Source organism: Eleutherodactylus coqui, chromosome 5 (genome assembly GCF_035609145.1).
Source record: "Eleutherodactylus coqui strain aEleCoq1 chromosome 5, aEleCoq1.hap1, whole genome shotgun sequence".
Lineage (NCBI taxonomy): Eukaryota > Metazoa > Chordata > Amphibia > Anura > Eleutherodactylidae > Eleutherodactylus > Eleutherodactylus coqui.
Window position 1 is genome coordinate 175736321 of NC_089841.1, and position 27993 is coordinate 175764313.

The window sequence follows — 27993 nt, forward strand, 5'->3', positions numbered from 1 at the left end:
TGTTTTGCCTTTTCATTACGTTTGTTTTATGCTGCAAATACCATAAAATGCTGGTTTTAAACAATATTCCATAGTAAACCATCTGCATGAAAAGTTGATCAGTGTTATAAATACCATGTTTTTCGGACTATGGAATGCACTAGGGCTTTAGACAACAGGTATTTTAGACTAATTAGTCTAGGGTTTCTTTTCTTGGTGTTCTAATGTAGAAAAAAGGCTAATATTTTATTAGATTAAAATGTCCAATGGTAAAGTGGTGGGTGGGGGGAAGTACAGCAACCAGTACTGGGATATTACACTAGTCCCTAATCTCTGGCATGGTCCTGAGAACAAGTAACAGCCTCTTGTAGGAAGTGAAGTGTCTGCTGCCCTGTATCGCCAAGATTGGCTTTTTAAATGTAGCTGACATTACAGGAATCAAGCTACAGAAAATCTGATATATGGGTCTCCAGCACCAATGAAGCGTCCTATATAAATTACTATCCTGTGGTTTTTACAAGATGAGTGCCTTTCACAATTGCGTCAGCTTTTCCGTTGTTTGGCTTTGTCCTTGGAGCCTAACGACAAGCATTGAAACTGGTGGATCTGGCACATGCTGGTCCCAAACAGCGACAAGCAGACCCCATTAGTGGGGGTCCTTCCAGCATGCCATCTGAAATTTTCCCAGAGGTTTGTGCTGTATCTATGCCGGAGACACCAAACCAAATCTCTGGCGCAGATGTCTAATGCTTGTTTCTAAAGTTCTTTGGCTGAAGAGCCCCATACTGATCTTTCTGCAGTCCTATATGATCACTCACGTTCCAAATTGGTGCCTTGACTCTGTGTATTGATCAAAATTGGACACCTGTATTGCTGACAGTGGTGATGTTCTCTCCCCTTGCTCATCAGTAGCTGCTTTACTCTTGCCCCTTTTTCAGTGCTGCATAACTGCCTATGGCGCATTATTAAAGAGGTTGTCCCACTTCTAGCTGTTTTGCCACAGGAAGCAGATAGCTCTGTACTATATGCAGTGGGCCAGGTTGCTGTTATAATCTGACTCTTATTCACTTTAATAGGACTTAGCCTGTAATACCAACCAAGTCAACTGTCCAATGTACGAAGCTGTCTGCCTCCTGCAGCAAAATGGCTAGAAGTCGGAAAACCCCTTTAAGCCGCCCCAGGAGTTCGGCCTCATGTCTCTGCTCCAGACTTGCCTGTATGCCAGGGAATGTAGCGATGTGATAAGGGCAGCAAGTACACCTAGGGTAGGTTTGGTCACTTAAAGGGGTTTTTCGGGCATTTACTATTGACCTATTTTCAGAATAGGCCGTCAGTAGTTGATCGGCAGGGGTCTGCCACTCGGGATCCCCACCGATCAGCTGGTCCTCTGGCTTGCTGTCAATTCACCATTATTTCCGTTTGCAAAGGTGTCGTGAATGACAAAACTGTACTGCTACAGAGTGGAACTGGGTTGTCTTCAGCGACAAATCCAGGTTTAGTTTGGAAACTGATGACGGCCGAGATCATGTCTTGAGACCTAGGGGCGAGTTCCTCAATCTTGCCTTTGTTGTCTAGAGGTACTTTCTCCCCCTCTTTGGGGGTGTGATGGTCAGTCGGTCACCCCCTAGTAGTAGTACAAGGAATAATGACAGCTCAACGATATGTTCAGGACATCCTGCAGCCACATGTCTTGCCTCTCCTGTCGGCTTCCAAGAGGCATTTTCCAGTATGATAATGCTCGGCCGCACACAACAAGGATGTCATAGGAAGCCTCCACAACATTACCACACTTCCATGGCTGCTGCCTGGTCATCAGATTTATTGTCAACAGAACATGCGTGGGGCTATCAGGGATGCCAACTTTTGACAGCCTACAAGTTTGCATGATCTAAACACTCAGTTACAGCAAATATAGACTAATATACGACAGTAAACCATATGGAACCTGTATGTCTCCATGCCCATCCGTATCTCATCTTGTATACAAGCTAGAGGCGGTACAACAGGGTACAAGAGCCTTCATGCCCACCCATATCACATATTGAGAGTAGCCAGTAGGGGAATGGTGGGGAAGGTGAATAAAAAATGTCACATGCTCAGACTCGGTGCTTCAGCTTCTATCAGCCGATAAGTTTTGTTTAGGAAGCTGACCGATTCCCTTAAAAATTACTCCACAATTGCACTTCCATCGCGTTTATTTTCAAGTAAAGTTGACCCTGATGTCCCACTGTCGGGGACCTCCTCCTGCCCTCATAGCCCTCCTTCCTCTCAGTGACCTCCTCGTGCCCTCATAGCCCTCCTTCCTCTTAGTGACCTCCTCCTGCCCTCATAGCCCTTCTTCCTCTCAGTGATCTCCTCCTGCCCTCATAGCCCTCCTTCCTCTCAGTGATCTCCTCCTGCCCTCATAGCCCTCCTTCCTCTCAGTGACCTCCTCCTGCCCTCACAGCCCTCCTTCCTCTCAGTGACCTCCTCCTGCCCTCATAGCCCTCCTTCCTCTCAGTGATCTCTTCCTGCCCTCATAGCCCTCCTTCCTCTCAGTGATCTCCTCCTGCCCTCATAGCCCTCCTTCCTCTCAGTGATCTCCTCCTGCCCTCATAGCCCTCCTTCCTCTCAGTGATCTCCTCCTGCCCTCATAGCCCTCCTTCCTCTCAGTGATCTCCTCCTGCCCTCATAGCCCTCCTTCCTCTCAGTGATCTCCTCCTGCCCTCATAGCCCTCCTTCCTCTCAGTGATCTCCTCCTGCCCTCATAGCCCTCCTTCCTCTCAGTGATCTCCTCCTGCCCTCATAGCCCTCCTTCCTCTCAGTGACCTCCTCCTGCCCTCATAGCCCTCCTTCCTCTCAGTGACCTCCTCCTGCCCTCATAGCCCTCCTTCCTCTCAGTGACCTCCTCCTGCCCTCATAGCCCTCCTTCCTCTCAGTGACCTCCTCCTGCCCTCATAGCCCTCCTTCCTCTCAGTGACCTCCTCCTGCCCTCATAGCCCTCCTTCCTCTCAGTGACCTCCTCCTGCCCTCATAGCCCTCCTTCCTCTCAGTGACCTCCTCCTGCCCTCATAGCCCTCCTTCCTCTCAGTGACCTCCTCCTGCCCTCATAGCCCTCCTTCCTCTGTGACCTCCTCCTGCCCTCATAGCCCTCCTTCCTCTCAGTGACCTCCTCCTGCCCTCATAGCCCTCCTTCCTCTCAGTGATCTCCTCCTGCCCTCATAGCCCTCCTTCCTCTCAGTGATCTCCTCCTGCCCTCATAGCCCTCCTTCCTCTCAGTGATCTCCTCCTGCCCTCATAGCCCTCCTTCCTCTCAGTGATCTCCTCCTGCCCTCATAGCCCTCCTTCCTCTCAGTGATCTCCTCCTGCCCTCATAGCCCTCCTTCCTCTCAGTGATCTCCTCCTGCCCTCATAACCATGGGGTTGCACAATCATTGCTGGGTGAGAGTGTTACTTCCCTTTTTGCTCAAAGATTTATAGCAAGTAAATCTCATTAATAACAGCAGGCATTTCTGATTGTCAACTACTGTATATAAACACTCGGAAAAACAAAAAGAATGCACCCAGATAGAAATGTCAGATTGCTGCAGAACTCTGCATACAGTTATGTCTCACCATATCTATGTAAATGGTGACCGTTGTGGTCTGATTAGACACTGGGTCTTGCCACCAGAGCCCTATAAAAAGACTACTTTTGTGTAGTGTGCCTCATGTTCAGAGATCATTGACCACTAGACATGCCTCTACGCCACACTCAAATCCATTTTGCCAAGTTAATAGACTTTGAGAGGAGGCTTAGAGAAGCACGATCGTTAATTTGTCTGCCATTTACGCCATTCTGACCAAGCTGTTATGAGGTGTTGAGAATAGACGTAGTGCTCGGATTGGCCCAGACAGACCACCAGTAGAGGGATCGTTTGATCCACCAGCGAGCACTAGAAGACCCAACAGTTCCATTGTCCACTATCTTGACACAGGTGGCAGCTTCATTACAGAGCCCAGTCTCTGCCTAGATCATTTCCAGGCACTTAGCAGGAAATGTTCTGGGCAGGAAATTTGGTGTCACACTGCCCTATATGTGTGCTGCCATTGACACCCCAACACCTACGGCTTTGTTTGAAGTGATGTCGTTAATGAGAAACTTCCACTGCTGCAGACTGGAATCCTATCATCATCGACCAATCCAGGTTCTGTTTGAGAGTCAATGACAGTCATGGAGGCCTCATGGTGAGCGCTTCAATCATATCTTTGCTGTGAAGTGACACACTACCCCAACTGCTGGTGTGATGATCTAGGGAGCCAGCGCATACAACAGTTGGTCAACCCTAGTAGTGTTGATGGAGACAACACAGCAATGTGTACCGGAAATCCACATATGTTGCCTCCAAGGGCTTCCAACTGGCATTTATCAGCAAGGCAATGCTTGCCCACATACATCAAGGGCTTCTTAGGAATGCCGCCGCCAGGTTGCAGAACTTTCTTGGCCTGCCTGGTTGGCAGATTTATAACGGATTGAGCATTTATGGGGCCAGCCAGGACACCAGCTTTGGCAGCCCACAGGATCTAGATCCTGGAAGCCCAAATGCAACGTCTATGGGCAAGCGTACCGCAGGATAACATACGGAGCCTGTATGCTTCCATGCCCGACCTCATCTCATCATGTATCCAGACTAAAGGTGGCCCAACAGGATACTAAGGTCTCCTTTGAATTGTTCAGGTTTTCCCAATAAACTTCTCCTTTCATTCTAATATTGTAATCATTACATCATCATTACATTCTGACATATGAAATTCAATTCCAACAACTCCTCCTTGGTGCATTATTTTTTGTCAATTTTTTCTTTTCTGGAGAATAATAAGCATCTTCTGTGTTTCTGACATATTAGCTACAGAATGGGAACACACAAGGCTCCAACCTACCCTGATGGGTCCAAGTTGCCCACCCAGCACTTTCAGTATAATTGTCACAGACATTACTAGTTTTAGCTGCCAGCAGGGGGCAACATCGCAGTACACAGTCTAGCATATGTAGCCGAAGCACTAGGTGGCAATAATCTGCCCTTTGTTTTTTTTGTTGCTTTTTGGTCACAGTATTAATGACGTGGACATCTTTTAGCGTTATGTGGGCATCATACTGGTTCCATGTATGCAATGTACTATATAATTCCATCTAGCCATTGACACTATCACAGTACTGCTCTGTGTTTGCACACTATGGCACTATGTGGCTGTAATATGGGTGGGGTAACCCTATAACTGGTTATAAAGCTCCTGTGCCTTTAAGTGTTGACGGTGCCGATTCCCATTCTAGAGGGGAGTCACATGTTGGAGGGGTTGTAGCTGTACCGCGGGTATATGGGGAGGTGACGTAAGAGGCTTAGGGAGAGACAGTACACTAAGAACAATGCTTCAGCCATTAGGCGTCTGATGAGATTACTTGGCTCGTACGAAATAAAAGCAAACTCTATAATGTTAGGTCTGTCAGACAACTAAGTGAGAGCACTTATTCCCCGCGACCCCTCTCAGACAATAGAGCAGAGGTGGGTACCACTGAATCCTGAAAAGTTCCAGCTACTGTTCATTATTGTTGGCGTTCCAGCAGCAACATGTGGCAGGTTCACGAGGCCTGCGAATTATGTGGATCCAGAGTACCCTGAGCTTCAGACAGAGACTGCCCTGCCTTCCTCTGAACCATCATTCTGGAGCTACCTAATGACTCATTCACATCAGTGGAAGACCGATCCACCAACCCTGTGGCCCCCGTATATGGGCACTGTGAGGCTGTTTGTATTCAAAAAGAATCCCCAGACATGGTTTAGCTCCATGGGGTAAAGTATGGCACTATTTGGGCACTGCTTGCTCTGGATAAAATGTCCTTAATTATTTTGGGGGCTATATGTCACTATAACAGTGTATTTCAGGATGTATATACACCCTGTCAAAAAAATGAAGCACTTAGGACAAGTTGTCGGTAATCAAATGAAACTTGCGTGATTGTAACGCTGATATAAGTGATCATAGTACCAGGGCAAAAGAATACTTTATTGCAGAAAATTGACCCCTTGAAGGGAGGCTCTAGTACCCTGTTGTACCGCCTCTAGCTTGGATACAAGATGTGATACAGGGGGGCATGGAGGCTCTAGTACCATGTTGTACCGCCTCTAGCTTGGATACAAGATGTGATACGGACAGGCATGGAGGATCTAGTACCCCGTTGTACCGCCTCTAGCTTGTATACAAGATGTGATACGGGCGGGCATGGAGGCTCTAGTACCCTGTTGTACCGTCTCTAGCTTGTATACAAGATGTGATATGGGCGGGCATGGAGGCTCTAGTACCATGTTGTACCGCCTCTAGCTTGGATGCAAGATGTGATACGGGAGGCATGGAGGCACTAGTACCCTGTTGTACCACCTCTAGCTTGGTTGCAAGATGTGATACTGGTGGGCATGGAGGCTCTAGTACCCTGTTGTACTGTCTCTAGCTTGGACGCAAGATGTGATATGGGCAGGTATGGAGGCTCTAGTAGCCTGTTGTACCGCACTAGCTTGGGTACAAGATGTGATACGGACAAGCATGGAGGCTCTAGTACCATGTTGTACCGCCTCTAGCTTGGACACAAGATGTGACATGGGCGGGTATGGAGGCACTAATACCCTGTTGTACCGCACTAGCTTGGATACAAGATGTAATACAGGCGGGCATAGAGGCTCTAGTTCCCTGTTGTACCTTTTCTAGCTTGGATGTAAGATGTGATACGGGCAGGGATGGAGGATCTAGTACCCTGCTGTACTGCCTCTAGCTTGGATACAAGATGTGATACGGACAGGCATGGAGGCTCTAGTACCATGTTGTACCGCCTCTAGCTTGGACAAGAGATGTGATATGGGCAGGCATGGAGGATCTAGTACCCCGTTGTACCGCCTCTAGCTTGTATACAATATGTGATACAGGCAGGCATGGAGGCTCTAGTACCCTGTTGTACCGCCTCTAGCTTGTATACAAGATGTGATACGGGCAGACATGGAGGCTCTAGTACCCTGTTGTACCGCCTCTAGCTTGTATAGAAGATGTGATATAGGCGGGCATGTTGATTCTACTACCCCATTGGGATGCCTCTAGCTTGGATGCAAGATGTGATACGGGAGGCATGGAGGCACTAGTACCCTGTTGTACCACCTCTAGCTTGGTTGCAAAATGTGATACTGGTGGGCATGGAGGCTCTAGTACCCTGTTGTACTGTCTCTAGCTTGGACGCAAGATGTGATATGGGCATGTATGGAGGCTCTAGTAGCCTGTTGTACTGCACTAGCTTGGATACAAGATGTGATACGGACAGGCATGGAGGCTCTAGTATTATGTTGTACCGCCTCTAGCTTGAACACAAGATGTGACATGGCCGGGTATGGAGGTACTAATACCCTGTTGTACCGTACTAGCTTGGATACAAGATGTAATACAGGCGGGCATAGAGGCTCTAGTTCCCTGTTGTACCTTTTCTAGCTTGGATGTAAGATGTGATACGGGCAGGCATGGAGGATCTAGTACCCTGTTGTACTGCCTCTAGCTTGTATACAAGATGTGATACGGACAGGCATGGAAGCTCTAGTACCCTGCTGTACCACCTCTAGCCTTTATTCAAGATGTGATATGGGCGGGCATGGAGGTTCTAGTACCCCTTTGGGATGCCTCTAGCTTGGATGATGTGATATGGGTGGGCATGGAGGCATACAGGTTCTGTATGGTATCCTGTGACATATTGGTGCACATTTGCTGTAACTGAGCCTCTACATCATGAAAACTCGTAGGTTGTTGAAGTTGGTATCCCAAATAGCTACATGTTCTGTTGGTGATAAACCTGGTAACCGAGTAGGCCATGGAAGTGTGGTAATATTGTGGAGACATTCCTGTGACCCCCTTGTGTGTGCGGCTGAACAATATCCTGCTGGAAAATGCCTCTTGGAAGCCGCCATGAAAGGAATACAAGTGGCTGCAGGATGTCCTGAACATATCGCTGAGCTGTCATGGTCCCTCGTACTACTACTAGGGGTGACCGACTGTTGTATGCGATGGCCCCCAGACCTTCACACCAGCAACGGGGGCAGTGTGTCGCTCCACGGCAAAGGCAGGATCAAGGCGCTCATCCCTAGGTCTCCAGACACAAACATGGCCATTGTCAACGCCCGAACTAAACCTGGATTCATCACTGAAGACAACCCATTTCCACTCCGTAGCATCCAGTTTTGTTGTTCATGACACCACTGCAAACGGAGGAGACAGTGGGTGTCAAAGACAGTACATGTAATGGGCGCTGTGAGATCAAATGTTCTACAGCCAAGCATCTGGAAATGGTTCCGTCAGACACAGGGGCTTGTAATAATGGTGCCACCTGTCTCTGGATGACAGATAATGAAACAGTTGGACCTGCTTGTGCTTGTCGAACGGTCAGACGATCCTCTCTACTTGTGGTCTGTCGAGGGCGTTCTGAGCCTGCTTGCCTTATGTGTGTGCCCTCACACATCCACTGGTCCCAACACCTCCTAACAGTCTAGTCAGAATGACCCAGGTAGGGGGCAAGTCATTGTTACGACCATCCGGCTTTACAGTCCAATAATGCGCCCCTCTCAGACTCTGGTAACGGGGTGACATCTCTTCTCTGCGTCGTGGAGGCGTCTAGTGGTCAATAAACTCTACACAAGTGAAAAAGGTTACTACTGTGGCCACTATTGGGTAACTATGGGGGTCACTTACTACTGGGGCCACTATAGGGGTTACTATGGGGGTCACTTACTACTGGGGCCACTATGGGGTTACTATGGGGGTCACTTACTACTGGGGCCACTATGGGGTTACTATGGGGGTCACTTACTACTGGGGCCACTATGGGGGTCACTTACTACTGGGGCCACTATTGGGTTACTATGGGGGTCACTTACTACTGGGGCCACTATGGGGTTACTATGGGGGTCACTTACTACTGGGGCCACTATGGGGTTACTATGGGGGTCATTTACTACTGTGGCCACTATTGGGTTACTATGGGGGTCACTTACTACTGTGGCCACTATGGGGTTACTATGGAGGTCACTTACTACTGGGGCCACTATGGGGTTACTATGGGGGTCACTTACTACTGGGGCCACTATTGGGTTACTATGGGGGTCACTTACTACTGGGGCCACTATGGGGTTACTATGGGGGTCACTTACTACTGGGGCCACTATGGGGTTACTATGGGGGTCACTTACTACTGGGGCCACTACTGGGTTACTATGGGGGTCACTTACTACTGGGGCCACTATTGGGTTACTATGGGGGTCACTTACTATTGGGGCCACTATTGGGTTACTATGGGGGTCACTTACTACTGGGGCCACTATGGGGTTACTATGGGGGTCACTTACTACTGGGGCCACTATGGGGTTACTATGGGGGTCACTTACTACTGGGGCCACTACGGGGGTCACTTACTACTGTGGCCACTATTGGGGTACTATGGGGGTCACTTACTACTGGGGCCACTATGGGGGTCACTTACTACTGAGGCCACTATGGGGTTACTATGGGGGTCACTTACTACTGGGGCCACTATGGGGGTTACCTTATTACTGTGGACACTATTGGGTTACTATGGGGGTCACTTACTACTGGGGCCACTATGGGGGTCACTTACTACTGAGGCCACTATGGGGTTACTATGGGGGTCACTTACTACTGGGGCCACTATGGGGTTACCTTATTACTGTGGACACTATTGGGTTACTATGGGGGTCACTTACTACTGGGGCCACTATGTGGACCCTATTACTACTGCGGACACTATGGGGGTCACTATTAGTATACTGTCTTACAATTACAATGGGCCTTTGAAGGCACCATAAAGCTGATGTGGCACTTGGTGAAAATGAGTTTGACGCCCCTGCTCTAGGGGGATGATTTTTGGGGCAATAAGTGTATAATTCTGGCTCTTACTAGAGTGGAGCTGAAGTTTTATAAAGTGCCCTTAAGTACAGGTTTCACACGGAGCAGTACAGGTAAGGGTTACATGAACACTGCTGTGCCCACTACATGCCAAGGGCTCTGTGCTGGTGTGACTCCTCATGCCCACACCGTCACGTATAGTAAGATATAGGGCCCCGCCTGCAGTGCTGCTGTCCGTTAGTACATATGGCACTCGCCAACTCCTCTGACAGCTCCAGGACTTGGAAGGGGCAGCGTGCCGGACACGTTAGTGGAGCCTCCCGTGTGACCGGCCCCCACTAGGCGGAGCTGCAGTGTTTACAGGCCGCCGCAGGAGCGCTCATATCTGACATGATGGCGTCAGGCAGATTGACACTAAGAATCTGGACAGTCTCACGCTGCTATTGGCTCCCTCCGTCCAGATACTTGTCTGCCATTGGCTAAGTGGTTAGACGGGATGGCAACTAATTAATATTACGGATTGCAGGACACTTACTTGACTGACAGTTTTTTCCTCTGTCCTGATTGGCTGTCTGAGACAGGCTGCGTGCATCTATTGGCTCACCTTGTTGCTCCCTGACAAGTGATTGGACGGCGGGCTAGTGGGGCGGGGAGAGCGAGTGAGGCCCCGGGAGGTGTCTGCCGCTGTGGGGAGAGCAGAGTGAGAGGTGCGGCGGGGGCCGGTGAGATGCTGGCTCCGTGCTGCTGAGGAGGTGGAGGGGAGCCGGGATGGCGCGGAGCCCCGGGGAGGGCAGCGGGTCACCCTCTGCCAGTCTACGGGGAACCAGGGAGACCCTCAGTGACCCGGAACTCGAGTCTTTAGGCTCAGACTCTGAGATCAACGGGTTCACCGCGGAGAGGAGGACTGACAAGTACGGCTTCCTGATCAAGACCGAGGAGAACGGTGACCGGTGAGTGCCGGGGAGCGGGGGGGCTGTGGGACGGGGTCAGAGGGCGCAGCTGTCACCACGGAGCAGTACACGTCACTGGGTGCCAGGTCACCTACCGCGGGGGATCGGTAGTTGTACGGTGTGCAGGGAATGCTTACCTCCCGGCAGTCTGGACCTCCCTGGCGATCAGCAGATCTTCCTGAGAATTCAACTATTTCACTTGAGACAATGTATTTATTTTTTTGCAACATCAATTCATCAAGTGTTTTGGGGGTTCCCCTTCTCCGACCATGGATGACAAATCTGTGTGTACTAAGAGAACTTACCTCCCCTCCCCCTGATGCCAATCATATGTCACTGCAATTGTGGTATTGCATTGTATTTAGAAATACCAGTATACTAATATCGGGGTGTTTTCACATCTGCATCGGGGGTTCCGGAAAAGGGAATCCCCACAACCGAGCAGTTTTGTCTTATGACGGAACCCAGCAGCGCCAAATAGACCCCATTGAACGGTCCGGTCGCTTTCTGCTCAGCTGCCCGGCTCATGCAGCGCTTTTTTTTCTGATATCTTGTGCCGGACCTGCGACCGGTGATGTGATACATACCCCCTTACCTCCTGTGCCCCTACCCACATGGTGCAAATAAAATGCATGGACTTCGGGCATGCCCCTGTATCCAGGTGTACGTGGGAAAGCGCACATTTTTTTTCCCTCTCTGGCATCGTGTTTTACGGACCTCTGTCCACTATGGGTATCCTCTAAAGGGGCACAGTGCCACCTAACCAGACGAATGTATCCTGCACGTACAGACGTCATGGCGAGGCTCTATGGACGGATGTATACTCCTTTAGAAGAAATGGTTTTGGGGCAGGAGACCTCTGTACATAAGACATCCACGGCATATGGCAGTGCTGGATGTCTTCGTACCACACTAATCAGGAAAGACTTAAAGGGCTTGTCCTGTTACCGGACAACTTTCCTGCTATGGCTCCAAGTGCCTTAAAATAATGAAAAGAGCAGGACTTGCCCATTCGCTGCCGTGGGGATCCTGCACTGTTGCCCCGCCGTCCTACCGGTGATTGTTGTGAAGATGACGTCACCTGACCGCCACAGCCAGTCAGAGGCTGCAAGGTCACTGTCCTGGCATCGTGGCACCCAGGATGTGAGCGCTTGAGCCAGGTGATGCTGCAGCCTCTGATTGGCTGCAGTGGTCAGGTGACTTCATGTGATGTCATCTTTACAACAACTTAGTTTGTGGGGCTCAAACATGATGACTGTGTCCTTCTAATGAACTTCATCTGTACAGCCTGGAGGGAAGAAGTGAGAGGGGGTTGCATGATGACAAGCTCCCTTTAAAGGTTTTCGATCGACTATAAGCATCATAAAGTTACGGTGCATATAGTTTAGGTGAGTCCAGGGAGCCTCTTCACACTCACATGTTCCTGCGCTGTACCCTGGGCATTGTTGGCGTGTGACGCCGCAGTTTGACCCTCTTCAGAAGACTGTGCACATACACTCCCGGGTGAGTATGAGAAGAGCCTCCCGGACTCCACGTCACCCAAACTGTCAGCACCATAACTTAGCCTATGGTATTTATAGGGGATGACTGTTTATAGATGGTAAAGCTATAAATACAGTTCAGGAGGGAATGTATGTATAAGAAGCCCAAACACTGGAACATTGGGCACAATCTGAGATTAGGTGGGGGAGATCAGAAGCAACGTCAGGAAATTATTATTTTACTGAACGAGTAGTAGATGCCTGGAAGAAACTTCCAGCAGATGCGGCTGGAGAATGAACAATAAATGAATCCAAGCATGCTGGGGTATCTGTTCTAAGAGAAGTAATATAAGGGCAGACTAGATGGCCCTTGTGGACTTTTTCTGCGTTTCTATATGAATACAGCAGAAAACCAGTCTCCTATGTAAATGGAAGCATGGTAGGGGGCTTATGAACCTCTATGTACCCCCTACTACAGCTCTGTTCAAGATGTTCATAATACGAATGTGTACACAAGCCTTTAAGGGGTTGTTATTGTAAAAAAATATTGTAATGGCTGGTGATGGGGTAAAACTTTAAAAAAGGCATACTCTCCAGAATTCGCCCCCACCCCCAAGACACAACTGAGCAGCTCCCACAGCCTAGTCGCCCAGTGTGGACATCCACTGGAAGTCAGGTGACCTCTGTGGTCAATTAGAGGCTGTAGCATCACCATCCGAACTCCTGGGATCAGTGTTCACATCTTGGGGCGCAGTGAAGCCAGGAGTTTGAGATGGGGGGCTTTGCAGCCTCTGATTGGCTGCAGCAGCCACCGGACTCCCAGACACGGCATCTGCTCAGATGTGCCCAGGGGGCCGAAGACAGGCGAATATGCCTTGTTTGTTTTATCCCATGGCCAGCTGTTAAACTAATTTTTGTAATAACACAACTCCTTTAAATCTATGGCAGATGTCTTTTTCTTGGCTTTGCGTACATGTAGGTATGATATGGATCATTACTGGTTGTCGGCAGCATATTATAGACCTGTGGGATATATATGCACAAGTATCACATGTGCAAGATCATAACAAAACTGTATTATCTGATACTTTTTTTTTTCTTAGAATGGCTACTTTGGAAATCCACTGTTTGCCATGGATGTTTTTAGAAAGAGCCTATTGTGGCATGAAGTGGGTATAGTGCCCCATGGAGCTAACAGTCATCTGCTGAGGGCCCCTTTTTTCCCTCTATCACTCTGGCGGCAGTTCAGTAGTAGAACTTTGGCCAGGCTATCCCATAACTATCAGATATTAGGCTGATGGATCACTAATAAAGTTCAATGTCGTGTGTGTACAACTTGGTCTGCCAGTGATTTGTTCACATGTGAGCATGACGGCTCCCCGGTGGAACATTCCGGTAGAGGGAGTTGGGTGTGCGGGCGTGTGTGACCGCTTACATCTGGGCTCTGTCACTTCTGTAGAACGGCCGCATTGTCTCCTGAAACCTCACATACTTCTGAGATCTGCCTGGTGTAAATTGGCCATGCCACCGAGTCTGTTGCGGTTATACGATGCCAAGCTTGTATCCATAGTCGACCATTTATGCCACTCATTGCAACTTTGTCACAAGTTGTCCTGCGATTCTAGTTCATTACAGATGCATTGGGGACTGTGTAGTCAGGCAAGTGTTCCACTTATATTAAAATGAAATTAAATGGGTTGTGCGACCTGCATACTTGGAAAGTCTCGTCACAGAATTTAGGTCATGTGACTGGGAGTGCGCTACCAAAGTGGTCATTTACCGCTGGCCGTAAGCCAGGACTCTGATTAATCTTCTGTGTGTCGTGACGTCCCGCTCTCTTCTTCATGTTCTTGTTCTGTGTTTCATTTCTTCATACAATGTTAGTGGCGCAGAGTAGTAAACAGATTGTTTCCCCACAACGCCTGTATTGGTAGTTTTAGTAAATACAACATTAGTTTTCAGTAGTATGCATTGTTTTGTGTGTTACTCCCTACAGTAGATTAGGACCTTCAGAAAGGATTTTATATCCATTTTTAATTCTTCCCTTTTGGAAGTAACAGTTTAGTTTGTGGGGGGTGGAGGGGGAGGGGGTAAGTGACCATTCTCACTAGGATTTAAGCATCCTTAAATCATATATGTTTTCATACCAAAAAAACGTATAGCTTCAAGTACCCGTAGGCTACAATGGGTAAAATTTATATCTAAAAATGTAGCCTTTTAATCTCTTTTGTGTGTGTGTGTGTGTGTGTGGGGGGGGGGGGGGGGGGGGGTTGGGTGTAGCATATGGATACATATATATATTTTTTTTATTTTTTATTAAATTTTTAAAACGTTAGTCAATGAAAAATGTATAGCTGTATGTTTAACTTATACTTTTTGTTATCAAATGCTGTTTATTCTTTAAGGCCTTTTAAAGGAAAAAACGTTCAACCACCAAACAAGTAAAAAAAAAAAAGTTTACAGTGAAAACCACGTACTTTTCTTAAAGGGGTTCTCTGAGAACCCCAAACATTGGAGGTATAGAGTATGTAATAAACTTACCCATCATGCACGGCTGCTGGCTGCCGCTCTGGTCCTCCAATTAAACTAGTTGCAGCGGTCACGTGGGTTGTTTACTCACAGGGGACATCATGGGTGACATCCTGTAAACTTGCCTCAGGACTTCTACTTTAGAAGCCCACCTGACAGATTTATGGGGCTTCATCAGTCCTTTATTCTTAATGACGTTCCCTGCCACACGCCATGACAGTGAACTGCTTAAATGGCGGTCCAGCGCCACAGTGAGTATATTACCATAGCATTTGGGAGCCAAAACTATTGAAAAAGTAATAACTCAAAAAAAACGTTTTAATGTAAAAATTGACACAAATAGATGGTCGTCCATGTAATGGATACATTTTAAAAACGTACGGTTACGTTTAAAATTTGTGCACATTTCTCTATGTCTTCATGAGATTCCTGATGTGAACAGCTCCTTCAAGGCTCAATCAAATGGGCGTATGCAGCTTGGTGTCTGAAAAATGCAACATTTTCGGTGCATGTTTTTTGGGGGTGTTTGTGCACTTTTTAATATCAATGTTGCGTCCGTGTTTCCTATGTCTTTAATATGTAAAAAAAAATATACGGACAGAAAATACGTCTATGTGAATGTGCCATTGGGGATAAATACTGATATGAGAAGCGTCATGACTTGCGCCGTGTCTGTGGCCCTCATAAGTGTGTCCGATACTAGACCTGGTCTGCGCTCTGCTTGTTGTGTCATCACACTCCAGCTTAGAGTAGTAAGTAATGGCTGTGCCCCCCCCCCCCCCCCAAAAAAAGAATCACGATTTAAAGTGTTTGGTCAATATGGAGGGAGTCACTTGTGACGGTCTTCTCCGATCTTCCAGCTGGGCCGCAGTAATCTTCAGTGTATTGTGGACGGTCGCTGTATAGAGTAAAGCCTCCCAAACACAGGCAGATGTTTGCTGCGGAATCCGAGGTGGGCCTCCGGGTTCCGCAGCAAATACCGCCCATAGCATGCTATGGCAAAGTGATTCTTTCTGCACACGGGTGGAAACCAATTGCGGCTTCTGCTCGTGAAGGAAAAATCTCAGCATGCTCCATTTTCCTGCCGTGTTCGCATGGATGGATTCCATTGAAGTCAATGGAAGCCGTCCGACCCGCGGGCCAACCGCTATGTTAATTTCAGACGATTCCACAGGAAAAGCAGGAGTTTTAAAAAAACTGTACATTACATGTCCGTCAGGGAGTCGTGCGGACCGTCCACAGTGCAGAGAAGCAGGAGAACGACAGGTACGCAGGGTCGCCGGCTGCAGTCAGGGCCAGATCCCGTGTGCTCCGCAGTCGGAATCTGGACGGAGCGTGTGCATGAGGCCTGAGGAAGGAAGTGCATGTGACTTGTGTGACAGACTTGACAGCAGCCGGGTAAAGGTTCTGTAAGGAGTGACATTTTTATATATAACTAGGTGATATACCTGTGTATTGCACGGCGCTATAATTGGGCTTTCAAAAAGATTTTATGACTAGCAGTCCTGGAATATACAAAGTAGGCCACAAAAAAATGAGCCCCACACCGCACTGTTAGGAAAGCCGTCCAAAAGAAAATCTGTGTTGCCCATAGCAACTAATAACAGCATAGCTTTTATTTTTTGCCTCAGCAGTATAAGAAATTGCAACCAATTACAGCACAGCTTTCCTTTACCTTGTCCATATAATATACAGCAACCAATCACAGCACAGCGTTCATTTTACCTCAGCAGTATAAGAAATGGCAATCAATCACAGTGCAGCTTTTATTTTACCTCAGCAGTATAATATATAGCAACCAATCACAGCACAGCTTTCATTTTACCTCAGCAGTATAGTATACAGCAACCAATCACAGTGCAGCTTTCATTTTACCTCAGCAGTATAAGAAATGAAAGCTGAGCTGTGATTGGTTGCTATTTGCAACCAAAAATACAGGGGAAGTTGATGAGTTTTCAATTTTTAATTGCGCCAGTATTTGATATAGATAGATATTTTTTGAACTCTCTAGGTCTCTGTGCACATGGAGGACAGAACGGGATCCCATCCTGATAGATGTGGAAGTCCTTGCCCAAAGCGTCTCTGTGGGGCTGGTCAGCAGGCTGTAGTCTGGTGACTAGTATACACTGGTGTTGACTCTCTGTTGCCCCCTAGTTACCAGTGTCGGGCATACTCCATATAGGCACACTTCGGAGGGGTTTGTTTTTTGTATTACTTTAGCTACGTAGTAAACATCTCTCAGCTGACGGCTCCTTCTATGGCGGCCATGTTGGGGGGGGGTTCAGGACCCCCTAGGGGAATATAGCACCGCACACTGGGGAACAACTACATGGGTGAACCTGAAGAACTTGAAGATGTTACATGTGTGAGGAATACGAGGAGGGACTAAAACTAGACATGTAATCGGAAATCTGAATCTGTGGTGCATTTATTTATCTGTTATCCCAGATCTGGCGGACGGCTGACTACAGAAGTCTCCACAAGCTGCTGGCGTGGTATGGAGGGCGCCGCCGTCGGCTGTCTCTCTGGGCAATTCATTAGCTTTTGAATTATGACTTAATTTGGGTTTCTTAAAATTTTAATTAAAATCCGTCTTCTGAAAAATGTATTTCTTAGTGACAACAATAGTGACTCATCCTACAGGATTAGTCAGCCCTGCTATTTAGATACTCCGTGTGGCAGAGCTTGATGAATCCACATAGCCCATTAGCAAGAAAGGCTGGCTATAAAAATACAGGTGCAATGCCGGCCCCTCTTATATTGGGCTTAGGTGGGATATTAGCACAGCAGTATTCCTTCACAATGGACCCCTGAAATCCATCTCCAGACCAGATGATGGGTCAGGAATAATGATAATAATAAAATATTATTTTTTATATAACGCCAACATAATTCCTCAGAGCTTACAAAACGGGGGATCAGAAACAAAACCACGGTTACATAGTAATCAGTCGATGGAGACAGTAGGGTGAAGGTGCTGCTCCAACGAGCTTACATACTACAGATAGTGGGGGGATACAGAAGGTAGAGGGGCTGGAGATGTGCACGGTGGAGAGTGAGGGATGGTATACACAAACAATGAATGGTCAGACCATATAGTGGCTGAATCGGTGTGACTGCAGGGGGCGGTTGATGGAGGCTAGCAGGAATTGCAGTTAGTAAAACAGGGAGCATGTTATCAGGCCTAGTACAGAGGGGTTTGGTTTAGGGGATATGGTATGCCTCCCTGAAGAGGTGCATTTTTAGAGCACGCCTGAAGTTTTGTGTGCCAGGGATTGCCCAGATAGTTTTGGGTAGCGCGTTCCAGAGGACAGGTGCTGCTCTGGAGAAGTCTTGGAGGCGGGAATGAGAGGTTTGAGTTAAAAGGGCACTTAGTCTGATTTAGTTAACAGAGCGGATCGCGTGGGATGGGTGGTGTATTGAGATGAGGGAGGCAATGTAGGGCGGGGCGGCGCTGTGGAGAGCTTTATGGATGAAGGTGGTGAGTTTGAATTGAATTCTGTATATGGCGGACAGCCAGTGCAGCGATTGGCACAGGGCAGAGGCGTCCGAGTAGCGGCTGGACAGGAAGATCAGCCTGGCTGCCACATTCTGGATGGATTGGAGGCGGTAGAGTCTGGATCAGGGGAGGCTGATCAGCAGCGGGTTGCAGTAATCGAGCCGAGAGTGGATGAGAGCGACAGTTAGCGTTTTTATCGTGTCCACAATGAGGAAAGGGCAGATTCTTGCAATTTTTTTTTTTTTTTTTTCTTGAGGTGCAGGTGGCATGCCTGGGCCAGAGATTGGATGTAGGGTTGAAGGAGAGATTGGATGTAGGTGGTGAAGGAGAGATAAGTGTTAAATATAACCCTTTAATACATTTCTCAAGTGCAGGGTCCCAGTGGTCTGACCTTCACCACACTTTATGACCTAGGCACTTGATGTTTTCTTAAAATCCTTTTATTCCAGCTGTTCAGAGACTCAGTTTATATCTGTTATTAGAAACCACCTAAAGGCCCATTTAGGCACAACGATGATCGCTCAAAAGCCGTCTTTTGTGTAAGTGCACTGACATCGTACAGTTTTTGTTGCCCCGTCGCTCATCGTTGTCTTTCAGCATGCTGAAAGATCAGCGATCAGTTATCAAGCATTCACAGTGGGATACAGCTGATACTATTGTTTCAGCTGTAACCCGTCCCTGATGACAGGCTGGGTATAAAGAACAGAGCGGTCCAACTGTATTTTCCATACCCCGCTCGGAGTGCTCGGCTGTATAACAGCCAGGCGCTCCGAGCAGAGAACAGCTGGACGCAGAAGACAAACGGGGCGGCTTGTCTTCTACATCCTCCGCTCAGAGTGCTTGGCTGTATAACAGCTGGGCGCTCGGAGTGGGGAACAGCTGGATGCAGAAGACAAGCGGCCTTGCTTGTCTTCTGCATCCTCAGCTCGGAGCGCAAGGTGATCGCTCGACATTTGAGCAATCATCCTGCTCTGTAAATGAGACAACGATAATCGTTGTGTCTACATGGGCCTTAAGTCTAGCAATAAAAATCCCATTTAATCACTAATAAAATGTTATTCATGAGGGGTCGTCCTTCAGTAAGAAGAGCATTTCATTTTCTGATGGGTTGATTTACAATAGAAGCTTTTGCCTGCTAGTAAAGTAATTAACGGTTGTTGTAGTTGTATGTCTCCTGTTTCCTGTCATTGGTCTATCGATCGTTCATGTGAGTGATGTTCACCTCTATCCTGCCATGTTAGTTTGTGCGTTGTGATCCTGTCGCTGCATTAAGGAAAGTAAGATTCATATATTTGTAAATCTTTTGCTCAGAATTCTGAATCCTGATTCCTTTTTCTTTGCCACCAAATCCTCTAGCCAAAAACTCACCCTTCGGCCCAATGCCCACGGGCGTATTTGCATTACGGGATCCGGAGCAAGCGTTCGCCTGTGGATCCTGCAGCAAATACTGCCCATAGCCATGCTATGCAAAATACTTTTCCATGCTCACAAGCAGAAATCAACTGTAATCCCCCCCCCCCCCCCCCCCCCTAACTCGGGGTGAAAATCGCAGCATGTCTTTATTCAGTCAATGGAAGCTGTCTGTCCTGCGGCAGTTCGCAGTGTCGTTCTCTGCACTGCACGTGTGCGGCGGTGTGCCAGCAGGCACATCCGCAGTACAGAGAAGACAAGCGACAGGTATGCAGGGGTCACCGCTGAGGCACAGGGTGTGATTCCACTGCGAGATCTCTGTCGGAACCGGACCCGGCCGCGTGCATTTGGCCTCACATCCGTGTTGGAGGTCCCGGCTGGGGTCGCTAATTGCCATTAAATTAAGGGTTAAATAGTGCCGAGTCAACGGAGTCTCTTCGGTTATCTCGTAAGACAGAGCCACTCGGTCAGTGGATTCCATTTTCCAGCTTCCATAATGCCCATATAAACGAGCTTTAAATGCTATTAATAAAGGGATTCCTGTGGATGCCTCATGCACTGCGTCCGTAGGAGTTCCACACCCAGGACAATTACTGTCAACTGAAACCAGAGTTGTGCCGGAACTAGAAAGTTTCCATTAAGGACACTGAATAGCAGTCGACTTCATTGGGCAATCAGTGCTTTGCCTTAAATAGGTTTGTCCAGGACTAATTCAAGGACATGTGGTTTTTTCACATGCAATACACAGATATTGGAACCCATTGATTTTAATGGGTTGGTTCACATGCACGGAATTTTTTCCTGCGCATTTCGGTAGCATGCAAAAAAAAAGCCGCGTGCTCCATGTTCCTGCACATTTTTCCCCCTTAAAGTCCCTGTAGAAGTCAATGGGAATGCATAAATGCACGCGCGCAATACGCTAGGTGAAACGATGAAATTGAGCAGGCAAAGGAACACCTCTGGAACTCCTGCCCTTTGGGCACCTATAATCTTTCCACTTCACCATACAACCCTTTTTAAAAGGGGTTTTCCAGGGAGAATACTACTGATGATCCTGAGGATAGGTCTTCAGTAGTCAACCCCGACCGATCAGCTGATTGTGCGCCTGCTAACAGAGCCACAATTACACGGGTCGGAATGGAAGCAGAGGAAGTCTCTGCTCCAACCTCTGTGTAGTGGCCGGCGCTTGTAACTGCAGGCCGTTACACAGATCATATAGATGAGTTCAGGGAGGACCGCAGCTGCACACTCCCTTCTATGATCCATCAATAAAGGGGTTGTCCTAGCAAAAGTAGATATTCCTTAGGGGGGGATATTCCTTAGGGGATAACTATCTGAATGGTGGGATGCCCACCGATTAGGTGAATGGGGGTTCTGATTAGCCCTGAATAGAGTGGTGGTCACACCTGCGCACCATCTCCATCTATTTCAGTAGGACTCACAGAGCGCTTCATCTCTATCATCAGTAGCCCCATTAAAACAAATATAGCCGTGTCGCACCTGTGCGACCGCTGCTCCAATTATTCAAGGACATTTAGGACCCCCATTCTCCTGATTGGTGGGGTTCAGCCACCTGACCTCGGCCAATAACATAGTTATCATTATACAGTAAATTCTTTAACCCCTTAGATGCCATCACATTGCAAAGGACCTAACTCGTTGACATAGCCATGGGAGGGATTGTTTTTTAGTAGGAGGAGTTGTATTTATTTTTTTTCAATGGCACCACTCTGGGGTGCATATAATGTATAACTTTATTTCCATCTTCCACCCCAAAAATGTAATCAAAGTCCAAAAATTCCACCATTGTTTCGTTTTTATAGTCGCCACCATACGGTAAAGATAACATGATTTTCTTATCTGGATCAGCACAATTACTGCAATACCAAGTTCATATAGATATTTATTAACTTTTTTTTTACTACTTTTGCACAACAAAAACATTTTAATGAAAAACAATCAAATCTGCATCACCACATTTTAAGACCCATAACCTTTCTATTTTTCTAGCAGAGGAGCTACATAAAGGCTTCTTCTATGCGGGAAGAGTTGTAGTTTTTAGTGGTACCACTTTGAGGTTCATGTGACTTTTGGATTGCTTTTTAGCACATCTTTTGGGAGGCAGACAAAAGAAAAAGAACAGTTCCTGCATTATTGTTTTAAACTATTTTTATGGCATTCACCATGTGCAATAAGTAACAAAATATTTTCACTGCCCTGTGTCCTTTTTGTCAGACTTTTGGCTGCTCTGGCAACCCATCGGTACTTTGCGATTGCATTGTGGGGTGTCAATGTGTGACAGAAGGAGCCCCCTCCCCCTGTCACTTGCTTACATGCTGCAGTTGCTGGTATTGTTGCATGTAAGGGGTTAAACTGCCAGGATCTGAGGTTTCACAGTTCCTGGTTGTTAGAGCAGGAGCCTGGCTGTCGGTAGTCAACCAAGTCACTGCTTTAAAAGGTGTGTGTGTGTGTGTGTGTGTGTGTGTGTGTGTGTGTGTGTGTGTGTGTTTAAATCCCATTAGTGAGGTCAGTAAAAAGGCTTATTGCGGTCTCTGATTGGTTAAGGGGAGGCTCCGCCTGTAAGAGGGGCACCTTTTTGGCCCATCTGGCATCCAGTCACAATTGCTGCAGCGCCATTATCTGTAGTTCCTTAGTTCTTACTTAGCATTAGTAGTTGTAGGACTTTACGAATTAGTAAGTGATGAAATATTTTAGTATGCTGTACTATAATGCAAAACTCTTCATATGTCTCTTGAGTCTTAACCCATTGCAATCCAATTTTGGATTCAGGGTTTCCTAGGGGGGTTTTCTCTTTTTGCCATTATACAATGGTGCCATCTGGTGGCTAGAGCCAGCACTGCAGTATGTGACATGCTGGAGAGGCCCCCGACAACAGAGCGGCCAGTAATCTACAGTAAGAATACCCTGCCGGACGTCTTCTGACATCGGAGCTGTACAGCCTTCAATCAGAATGTCTTCAGACGTCAGACAGTGGATTGGAAAGGGTTAAAATCCTTTTTTTTTTTTCTCTCTCTCTCTAAACTGAATTTTTGTACCATCATTACTGTTTTGTACGAAGTACTAACTTTTTAGCTTTTTTAGTTCCTCTTTAACAAGCGTCCTGTTTCCACTATAAAATACAGAACAGCGAGAGAAACTTTTCTCATGGGTGTATCTTCTACCTCCTTTCCCAATGACTTCACTGTGGACAGGCGTTAAGGCACTAACCCGTCGGGTCGCTTTATTTGTGAACGTAAATATTCACTTTATCAGAGGGGGCCGTTAATTATAGAGTACAGACTGGCACAGGCGCAGTGTACATTGGCATTGCTCAAATGTATAACAAGGGAACAGCGCTTAGAAATTATTACCGATGTGGTGCCCAACCTCAACAAATAAAGATGGTCGTTGGAGGAAAGGAGACCTCCAACACTGCACTGACATAGGCTTTAGAAATCACTGACCCTTAAAAACCAACATTCAGTCCATAGGTCTGTCAGGACCCTTTAAAGGGGTTTTCCCATGACTTAAAGTTGCTTCACATCTACTCTGTACTTCCTGGTTACTGCTGACCAGGACATGTGACCGCTACAGCCAATCACTGGCCACAGCAGTGACCTTCTGTAGCCAGTGATTAGCAGATATAGCAGCAAGCGGAAAGTACAGGGTGGATTTGAATCCATTTTAAGTCGTGGCCCACATCTAGGACTATGTTCACATCCGGTTCAGTTTGGGGATTATATGGCAGAGGATACTGCAGCATGCTGCGCTGTTTGGTTTGGCCAAGTGCCAGAGAACGTGATGGGAGCCTGGCAGACCCCATTCTAGTTAATACATCTAACACTTACTGGTCTTCATGGTAGGTCTGACTGTACTAGTAGATGTACCTACTTACCTGCTTCTTATCACTACTCTTCCCCTTTCCTACAAGTACGTAGAATGGGAAGTGCAACTGATGACTTTCAGTATTGCAGATGTTTCTGGTAATGGTACTATATATAAACACACAAAATTGGGAATTCAGCTGACAACATACGTGTTTCCTCAGATCCACAATCCAATAGTGCAAGGGAGAACCTGGTAGGGCAGTGATGGGCAACCTTTTGAGCTCGGTGTGTCAAAATTCGCCAAAAAATGGAGCATAACTCGGGTGGTGTCACTTCGAGAAAAAAAAACATAAATTTGCGATATTTATAGTTTAAATAACAAAAATATATAATTGTAATGTATAACTGTATTTAATAAACCCAAAACACCTATAGCACAGGCCCTCGCCTTTCGCAGCCTCCCCCTCACTTATCTTATTAATGAAGGGCCCCCCAGCAGCGACAGTGCCCACCAAGACCCACGTACTTACTCCCTCGACGAACTCCCTCCGCGCCGTCTTCAGCGATGATCTCCGGCGCACACTGTGACGTCAGTGTGCTCCTGGCGCCTCCTCCCCCGGACGCTCTTGCGGAACCAAATGGTAAGAGATGTTGGGGGAGGAGGGAGGATCCCGGCTGCACACTGACATCACGGTGTGCGCCGGGATCAGCCCTGTTAGTAGCGCTGGTTGGTGAATACCAGCAGGGGAGCCACGGCCCCTGCTAGTATTCACTAATGGCGTGATCGGCCGACAGCGGCTGCGTGTCAGCGACTATGGCTACGTGTGTCAGTGCTGACAAGTGTGGCATAGGTTCGCCATCACAGTGCTAGGGTAATGGGAAGACGCATGGGCGCGTTCTGCAAGATCACAGTTCTCTGTAAATTAAAAAGCAAACAACTTTTTAGGATGGCTTCACACTTGCACTGGGTAATCCATTTGGGGAACAGGAAAGGGGAATCCCCGCAGCCGAACGGTTCAGTCTCTGAATGGAATCGAAAGGTGCAGGATGCACCCCATTGACTATAATAGGGTCCGCCCGGCTTTTGGACGAAAGAGAAAGCCCCACTGCATGTAGCACTTGTTCTTCCGGTACTTTTAGCCGCATCTGTGATGGAACGTTCGGCGAGAGGTTCCCCCGCAGATGGGAAGAATCCACGTACACACGTGTTTGATACTGGACTCGGCTCTGTATCATAGCAGGCTATCCCTTACATGTTTAATTAGAATATTTAAAAGAGGTGTTTTGTATGTACAATCTCTACAGTGTTAACCCATTCATGTCTAGAAAAACCAAATGTATTGGAATACAGAAAAGGAGACTCTTGGTTACTACAAATAGGACATGCATCTTCTAATTTAACCCCTTGGGGTACCGTGTACACAATGTGAAAATTCAAAAAGCTTCTTGCAGAATTTAAAGCACACCCCAATCACCGCCTCTTCTATAGGCCGCCTCACTTTTTCTGTCAAACTGTCCAAAATGCCCTGATAATATTCTACAAAATGCCACGAGGCACCGATAAGTGTCGTGATCCTGAGCTTCTTATGTCGAAAAGTTCTCTCCGACACGCTTGCACAAGGTACGTGTCACGCACCCCGAGTATTGCAGATACGTCTGCTGCAGTGAATCATATACACAGCATGTAACGAGTCACAGTTAATTATAACTTATTATATACAGTTACTATATACAGATTGAAGAGGTTTTGTGCAGTACCACACTTGAAATGGCCCAATGTACTTAACCATGTGTGTCTTTTGATACGATAGTCTGACAAAAATTACATTACCCATAGAGTGAGATTTATTTGTTTTTGTCCACTATATCCTTTAGCACCTTCTCTCTATGTATTTGATGTCACCGGTACAAATCCTTCTAGCGCTAACCTATTCTCCATAGGGCAGCCTTTTGATGACATGACGTCGGTGCCAACTCAAAGCGGGTAAAACGTAATTATGGACACTACGCCTCTCTATTGGCATTTAGCTGTATGCCCAAAAAGTGGGTGCTGATGCTATCTGTAGGTTGGGGAGCAGAAAGCTTCTCGGAATTATGAATGTATGATTCAGACAATGCTAACCATAACCCCCCCCCCCCCCCCCCCCATGCTTTGTGATAAAGGCCGTCTGCTGTGGTCTCACCTGGGTTCAGGTAGCTCTGTATGTATGTAGAAGTATATGAAATCTGAGACCAGTGTCATTAAGAAGGAGAAAAATGAGGGAAGGGCTGGTGGCCTTTACAGTGTTAAAATACCTGACATATTTTGCGTTGTTCTCCAAGGTACAAAAAACCCATTCTGTTGGAATGATGAAATTATGGTAAAATGCTATTATGACATCTGGAGAAGGCTGGAAGAATCACTCTAGGACCTCCAGGATTCCGGAGGCTGCTTGTCTTATAGTGGCCTGCAATATCCACTTTCAATACAAGCCCTCAAAGGGTTAAAAGAAACCCTTTAGATGAACTGGCCATCAGTAGTTGATTGGTACAGATCTACTGCTTAGGATCGCTGGGCTTGCAGACAGCGCTGGAAGCAGAATTAAGTGGAAGTTGTGCCTGCAGTACCAAAACGGGCCACTGTAATGTTGTTAGCGCTATCTGTGTTCAGTGCTGTTCACACTGATAGCGAGCCCAGGGATCCCTGGTGGCAAACTCTGCCAATCAGCTATTGATGACCTATCCTAAGGAGAAGTTCTCCATAATAAAAGTCCCAAGTGACCCTTTTAACTACTTCAGGGCTCCAGATAGCACCTAAGATTGCTCCCAGAATCGATGACTGGCCTATGGACCAGGCCAGGGAAGGTACATGAGCACATAGGAGGGGGAGATGACTCTTCTTGATGTGCCGCTTGTGTATAGACCAGGAAGGGGGTGATTCAATGTGCTGCTTATATATGGGAGGGGGGTGCCATGACTATTTAATTATATTGTGTGGGGGATATCTGTAAGCAATTATATTGTAGGAAGGGACTGGGTGAATGCAATTATACAGTAAGGGGTGGAGACGCGCACACAAAAGGTGGAAAGTGAATGAACCCATTGAAATCAATGGCTTCTGTTTTTTTACGTATTGAGGCTGGCCTTAGAGTGCATCTGTACTAAACTGGGTTCTTGGTTTTCAGATGAGCAATGTTCCCTGCTAAAGGGAAGTTAAGGCTGATTTACACGCAGCGATTATCGCTCAAAATTCGTCCAAACGACTGCTTTTGAGCGGTAGTCGTTGCGTGTAAATGTGCGCCCATCGTGAACTTACTGTGCACAATTCGTTCATCGCTGACTTCAAGTCAGCATAAAATTCTGTGTTCTCTGCGGGCAGTGCTGATAGCATTGCATGCTGCCTGCGGGAGAACGAAAGTGATGTATTTAGAGAACAGACCACCCGCTGTTCTCTAAATACATGCAAATGAAGCTAGTTGGATACTAATGGGCTGATTACCCCGTTAGTACCTAATGCAAAACCGTCAGTTTCTGACATTTTGAGCGATCATCTTTGCATGTAAATGGACCTTTGCGTGTTAGTGGACACTGCTTCATCAGGTAAGCAGCACGCACATCTGCTGATCGGGGAGCCAAATGATTAGTTGTGTTGTATCCCATTGTGGGCAAATGATCCCATATCTCTGCTATTTTTTGGCTGAGGGCTTCACCTGACTATTCTGCAGTTTGAGTTGAAAACTTTTGACGGGTTCCCTTTACTTCAGAATGTATGGAAGAATATTCAGTAACTTCTTACTGGGAGATCCTTTTAACACTGGATATAAACAACATTTATAACAAACGTTATCGGAGATCAAGTAGGAAGCCAAACTTTCTCCAAAAGCAGTATAATCCCCAAAGCCCTGGCGCTGCCGCTCGTTAATGTCTTTATATGGATATTTGGAGCAACACATTCTGCACTTGTTGCTGGTGTACAGAGGAAAGTCTGCAGAAGCCATGTGAGTCATAGTGGAGACTTAATACAAAGCCTGTTTCTGGGTTAAGAAGGCATTGTTGATGCAACACCTCCGTGGTGTGCAAGGACGATGTGATGAGACAGTAGGGCGTTCATGGATTTCACTGACTAACGCGTGGGATCCAGAACTCGATGCTCCAACTTCCTCTGGATGAGTTTACTTTCCTTCCTAAGGTCATGGCGGTTGCAGAAGGGGCGGTCGGCCCCATTCCATGCACTGCTAACAGAAAAGGAAGTGCCTGATAAATACCCTGATTGTTCAGAGTTCACCCTTCTATGTATTCATCCTGCATATACTGTATATCTGCACATCTACAGTATATACAGAATGACTTGTAGTTCTGCTAAACAGGAGTTGGCTTTGAATGCTGTTGATAAACATCTTGCTTCTGATTGTGTTCTCAGTGGCCTGCGAGAATTGTGC

The 27993-nt window shown here is 47.1% G+C and overlaps 1 protein-coding gene across 2 annotated transcripts in view; it reads left to right on the forward strand.

The window, feature by feature from the left end:
• The first annotated feature begins 10537 nt into the window (after window positions 1–10537).
• Window positions 10538–27993, forward strand: part of TBC1D10A (TBC1 domain family member 10A) — a 40442-nt gene continuing 22986 nt past the window's right edge. Inside the window, exon 1 of one of the 2 annotated variants that reach the window (XM_066603776.1) lies at window positions 10538–10829. In XM_066603776.1, coding sequence (XP_066459873.1) covers window positions 10648–10829 — 182 coding nt within the window. In that variant the 5' untranslated portion in view covers window positions 10538–10647. The remainder of the gene's footprint in view (window positions 10830–27993) is intronic. The other variant, XM_066603777.1, reaches the window with a different exon arrangement.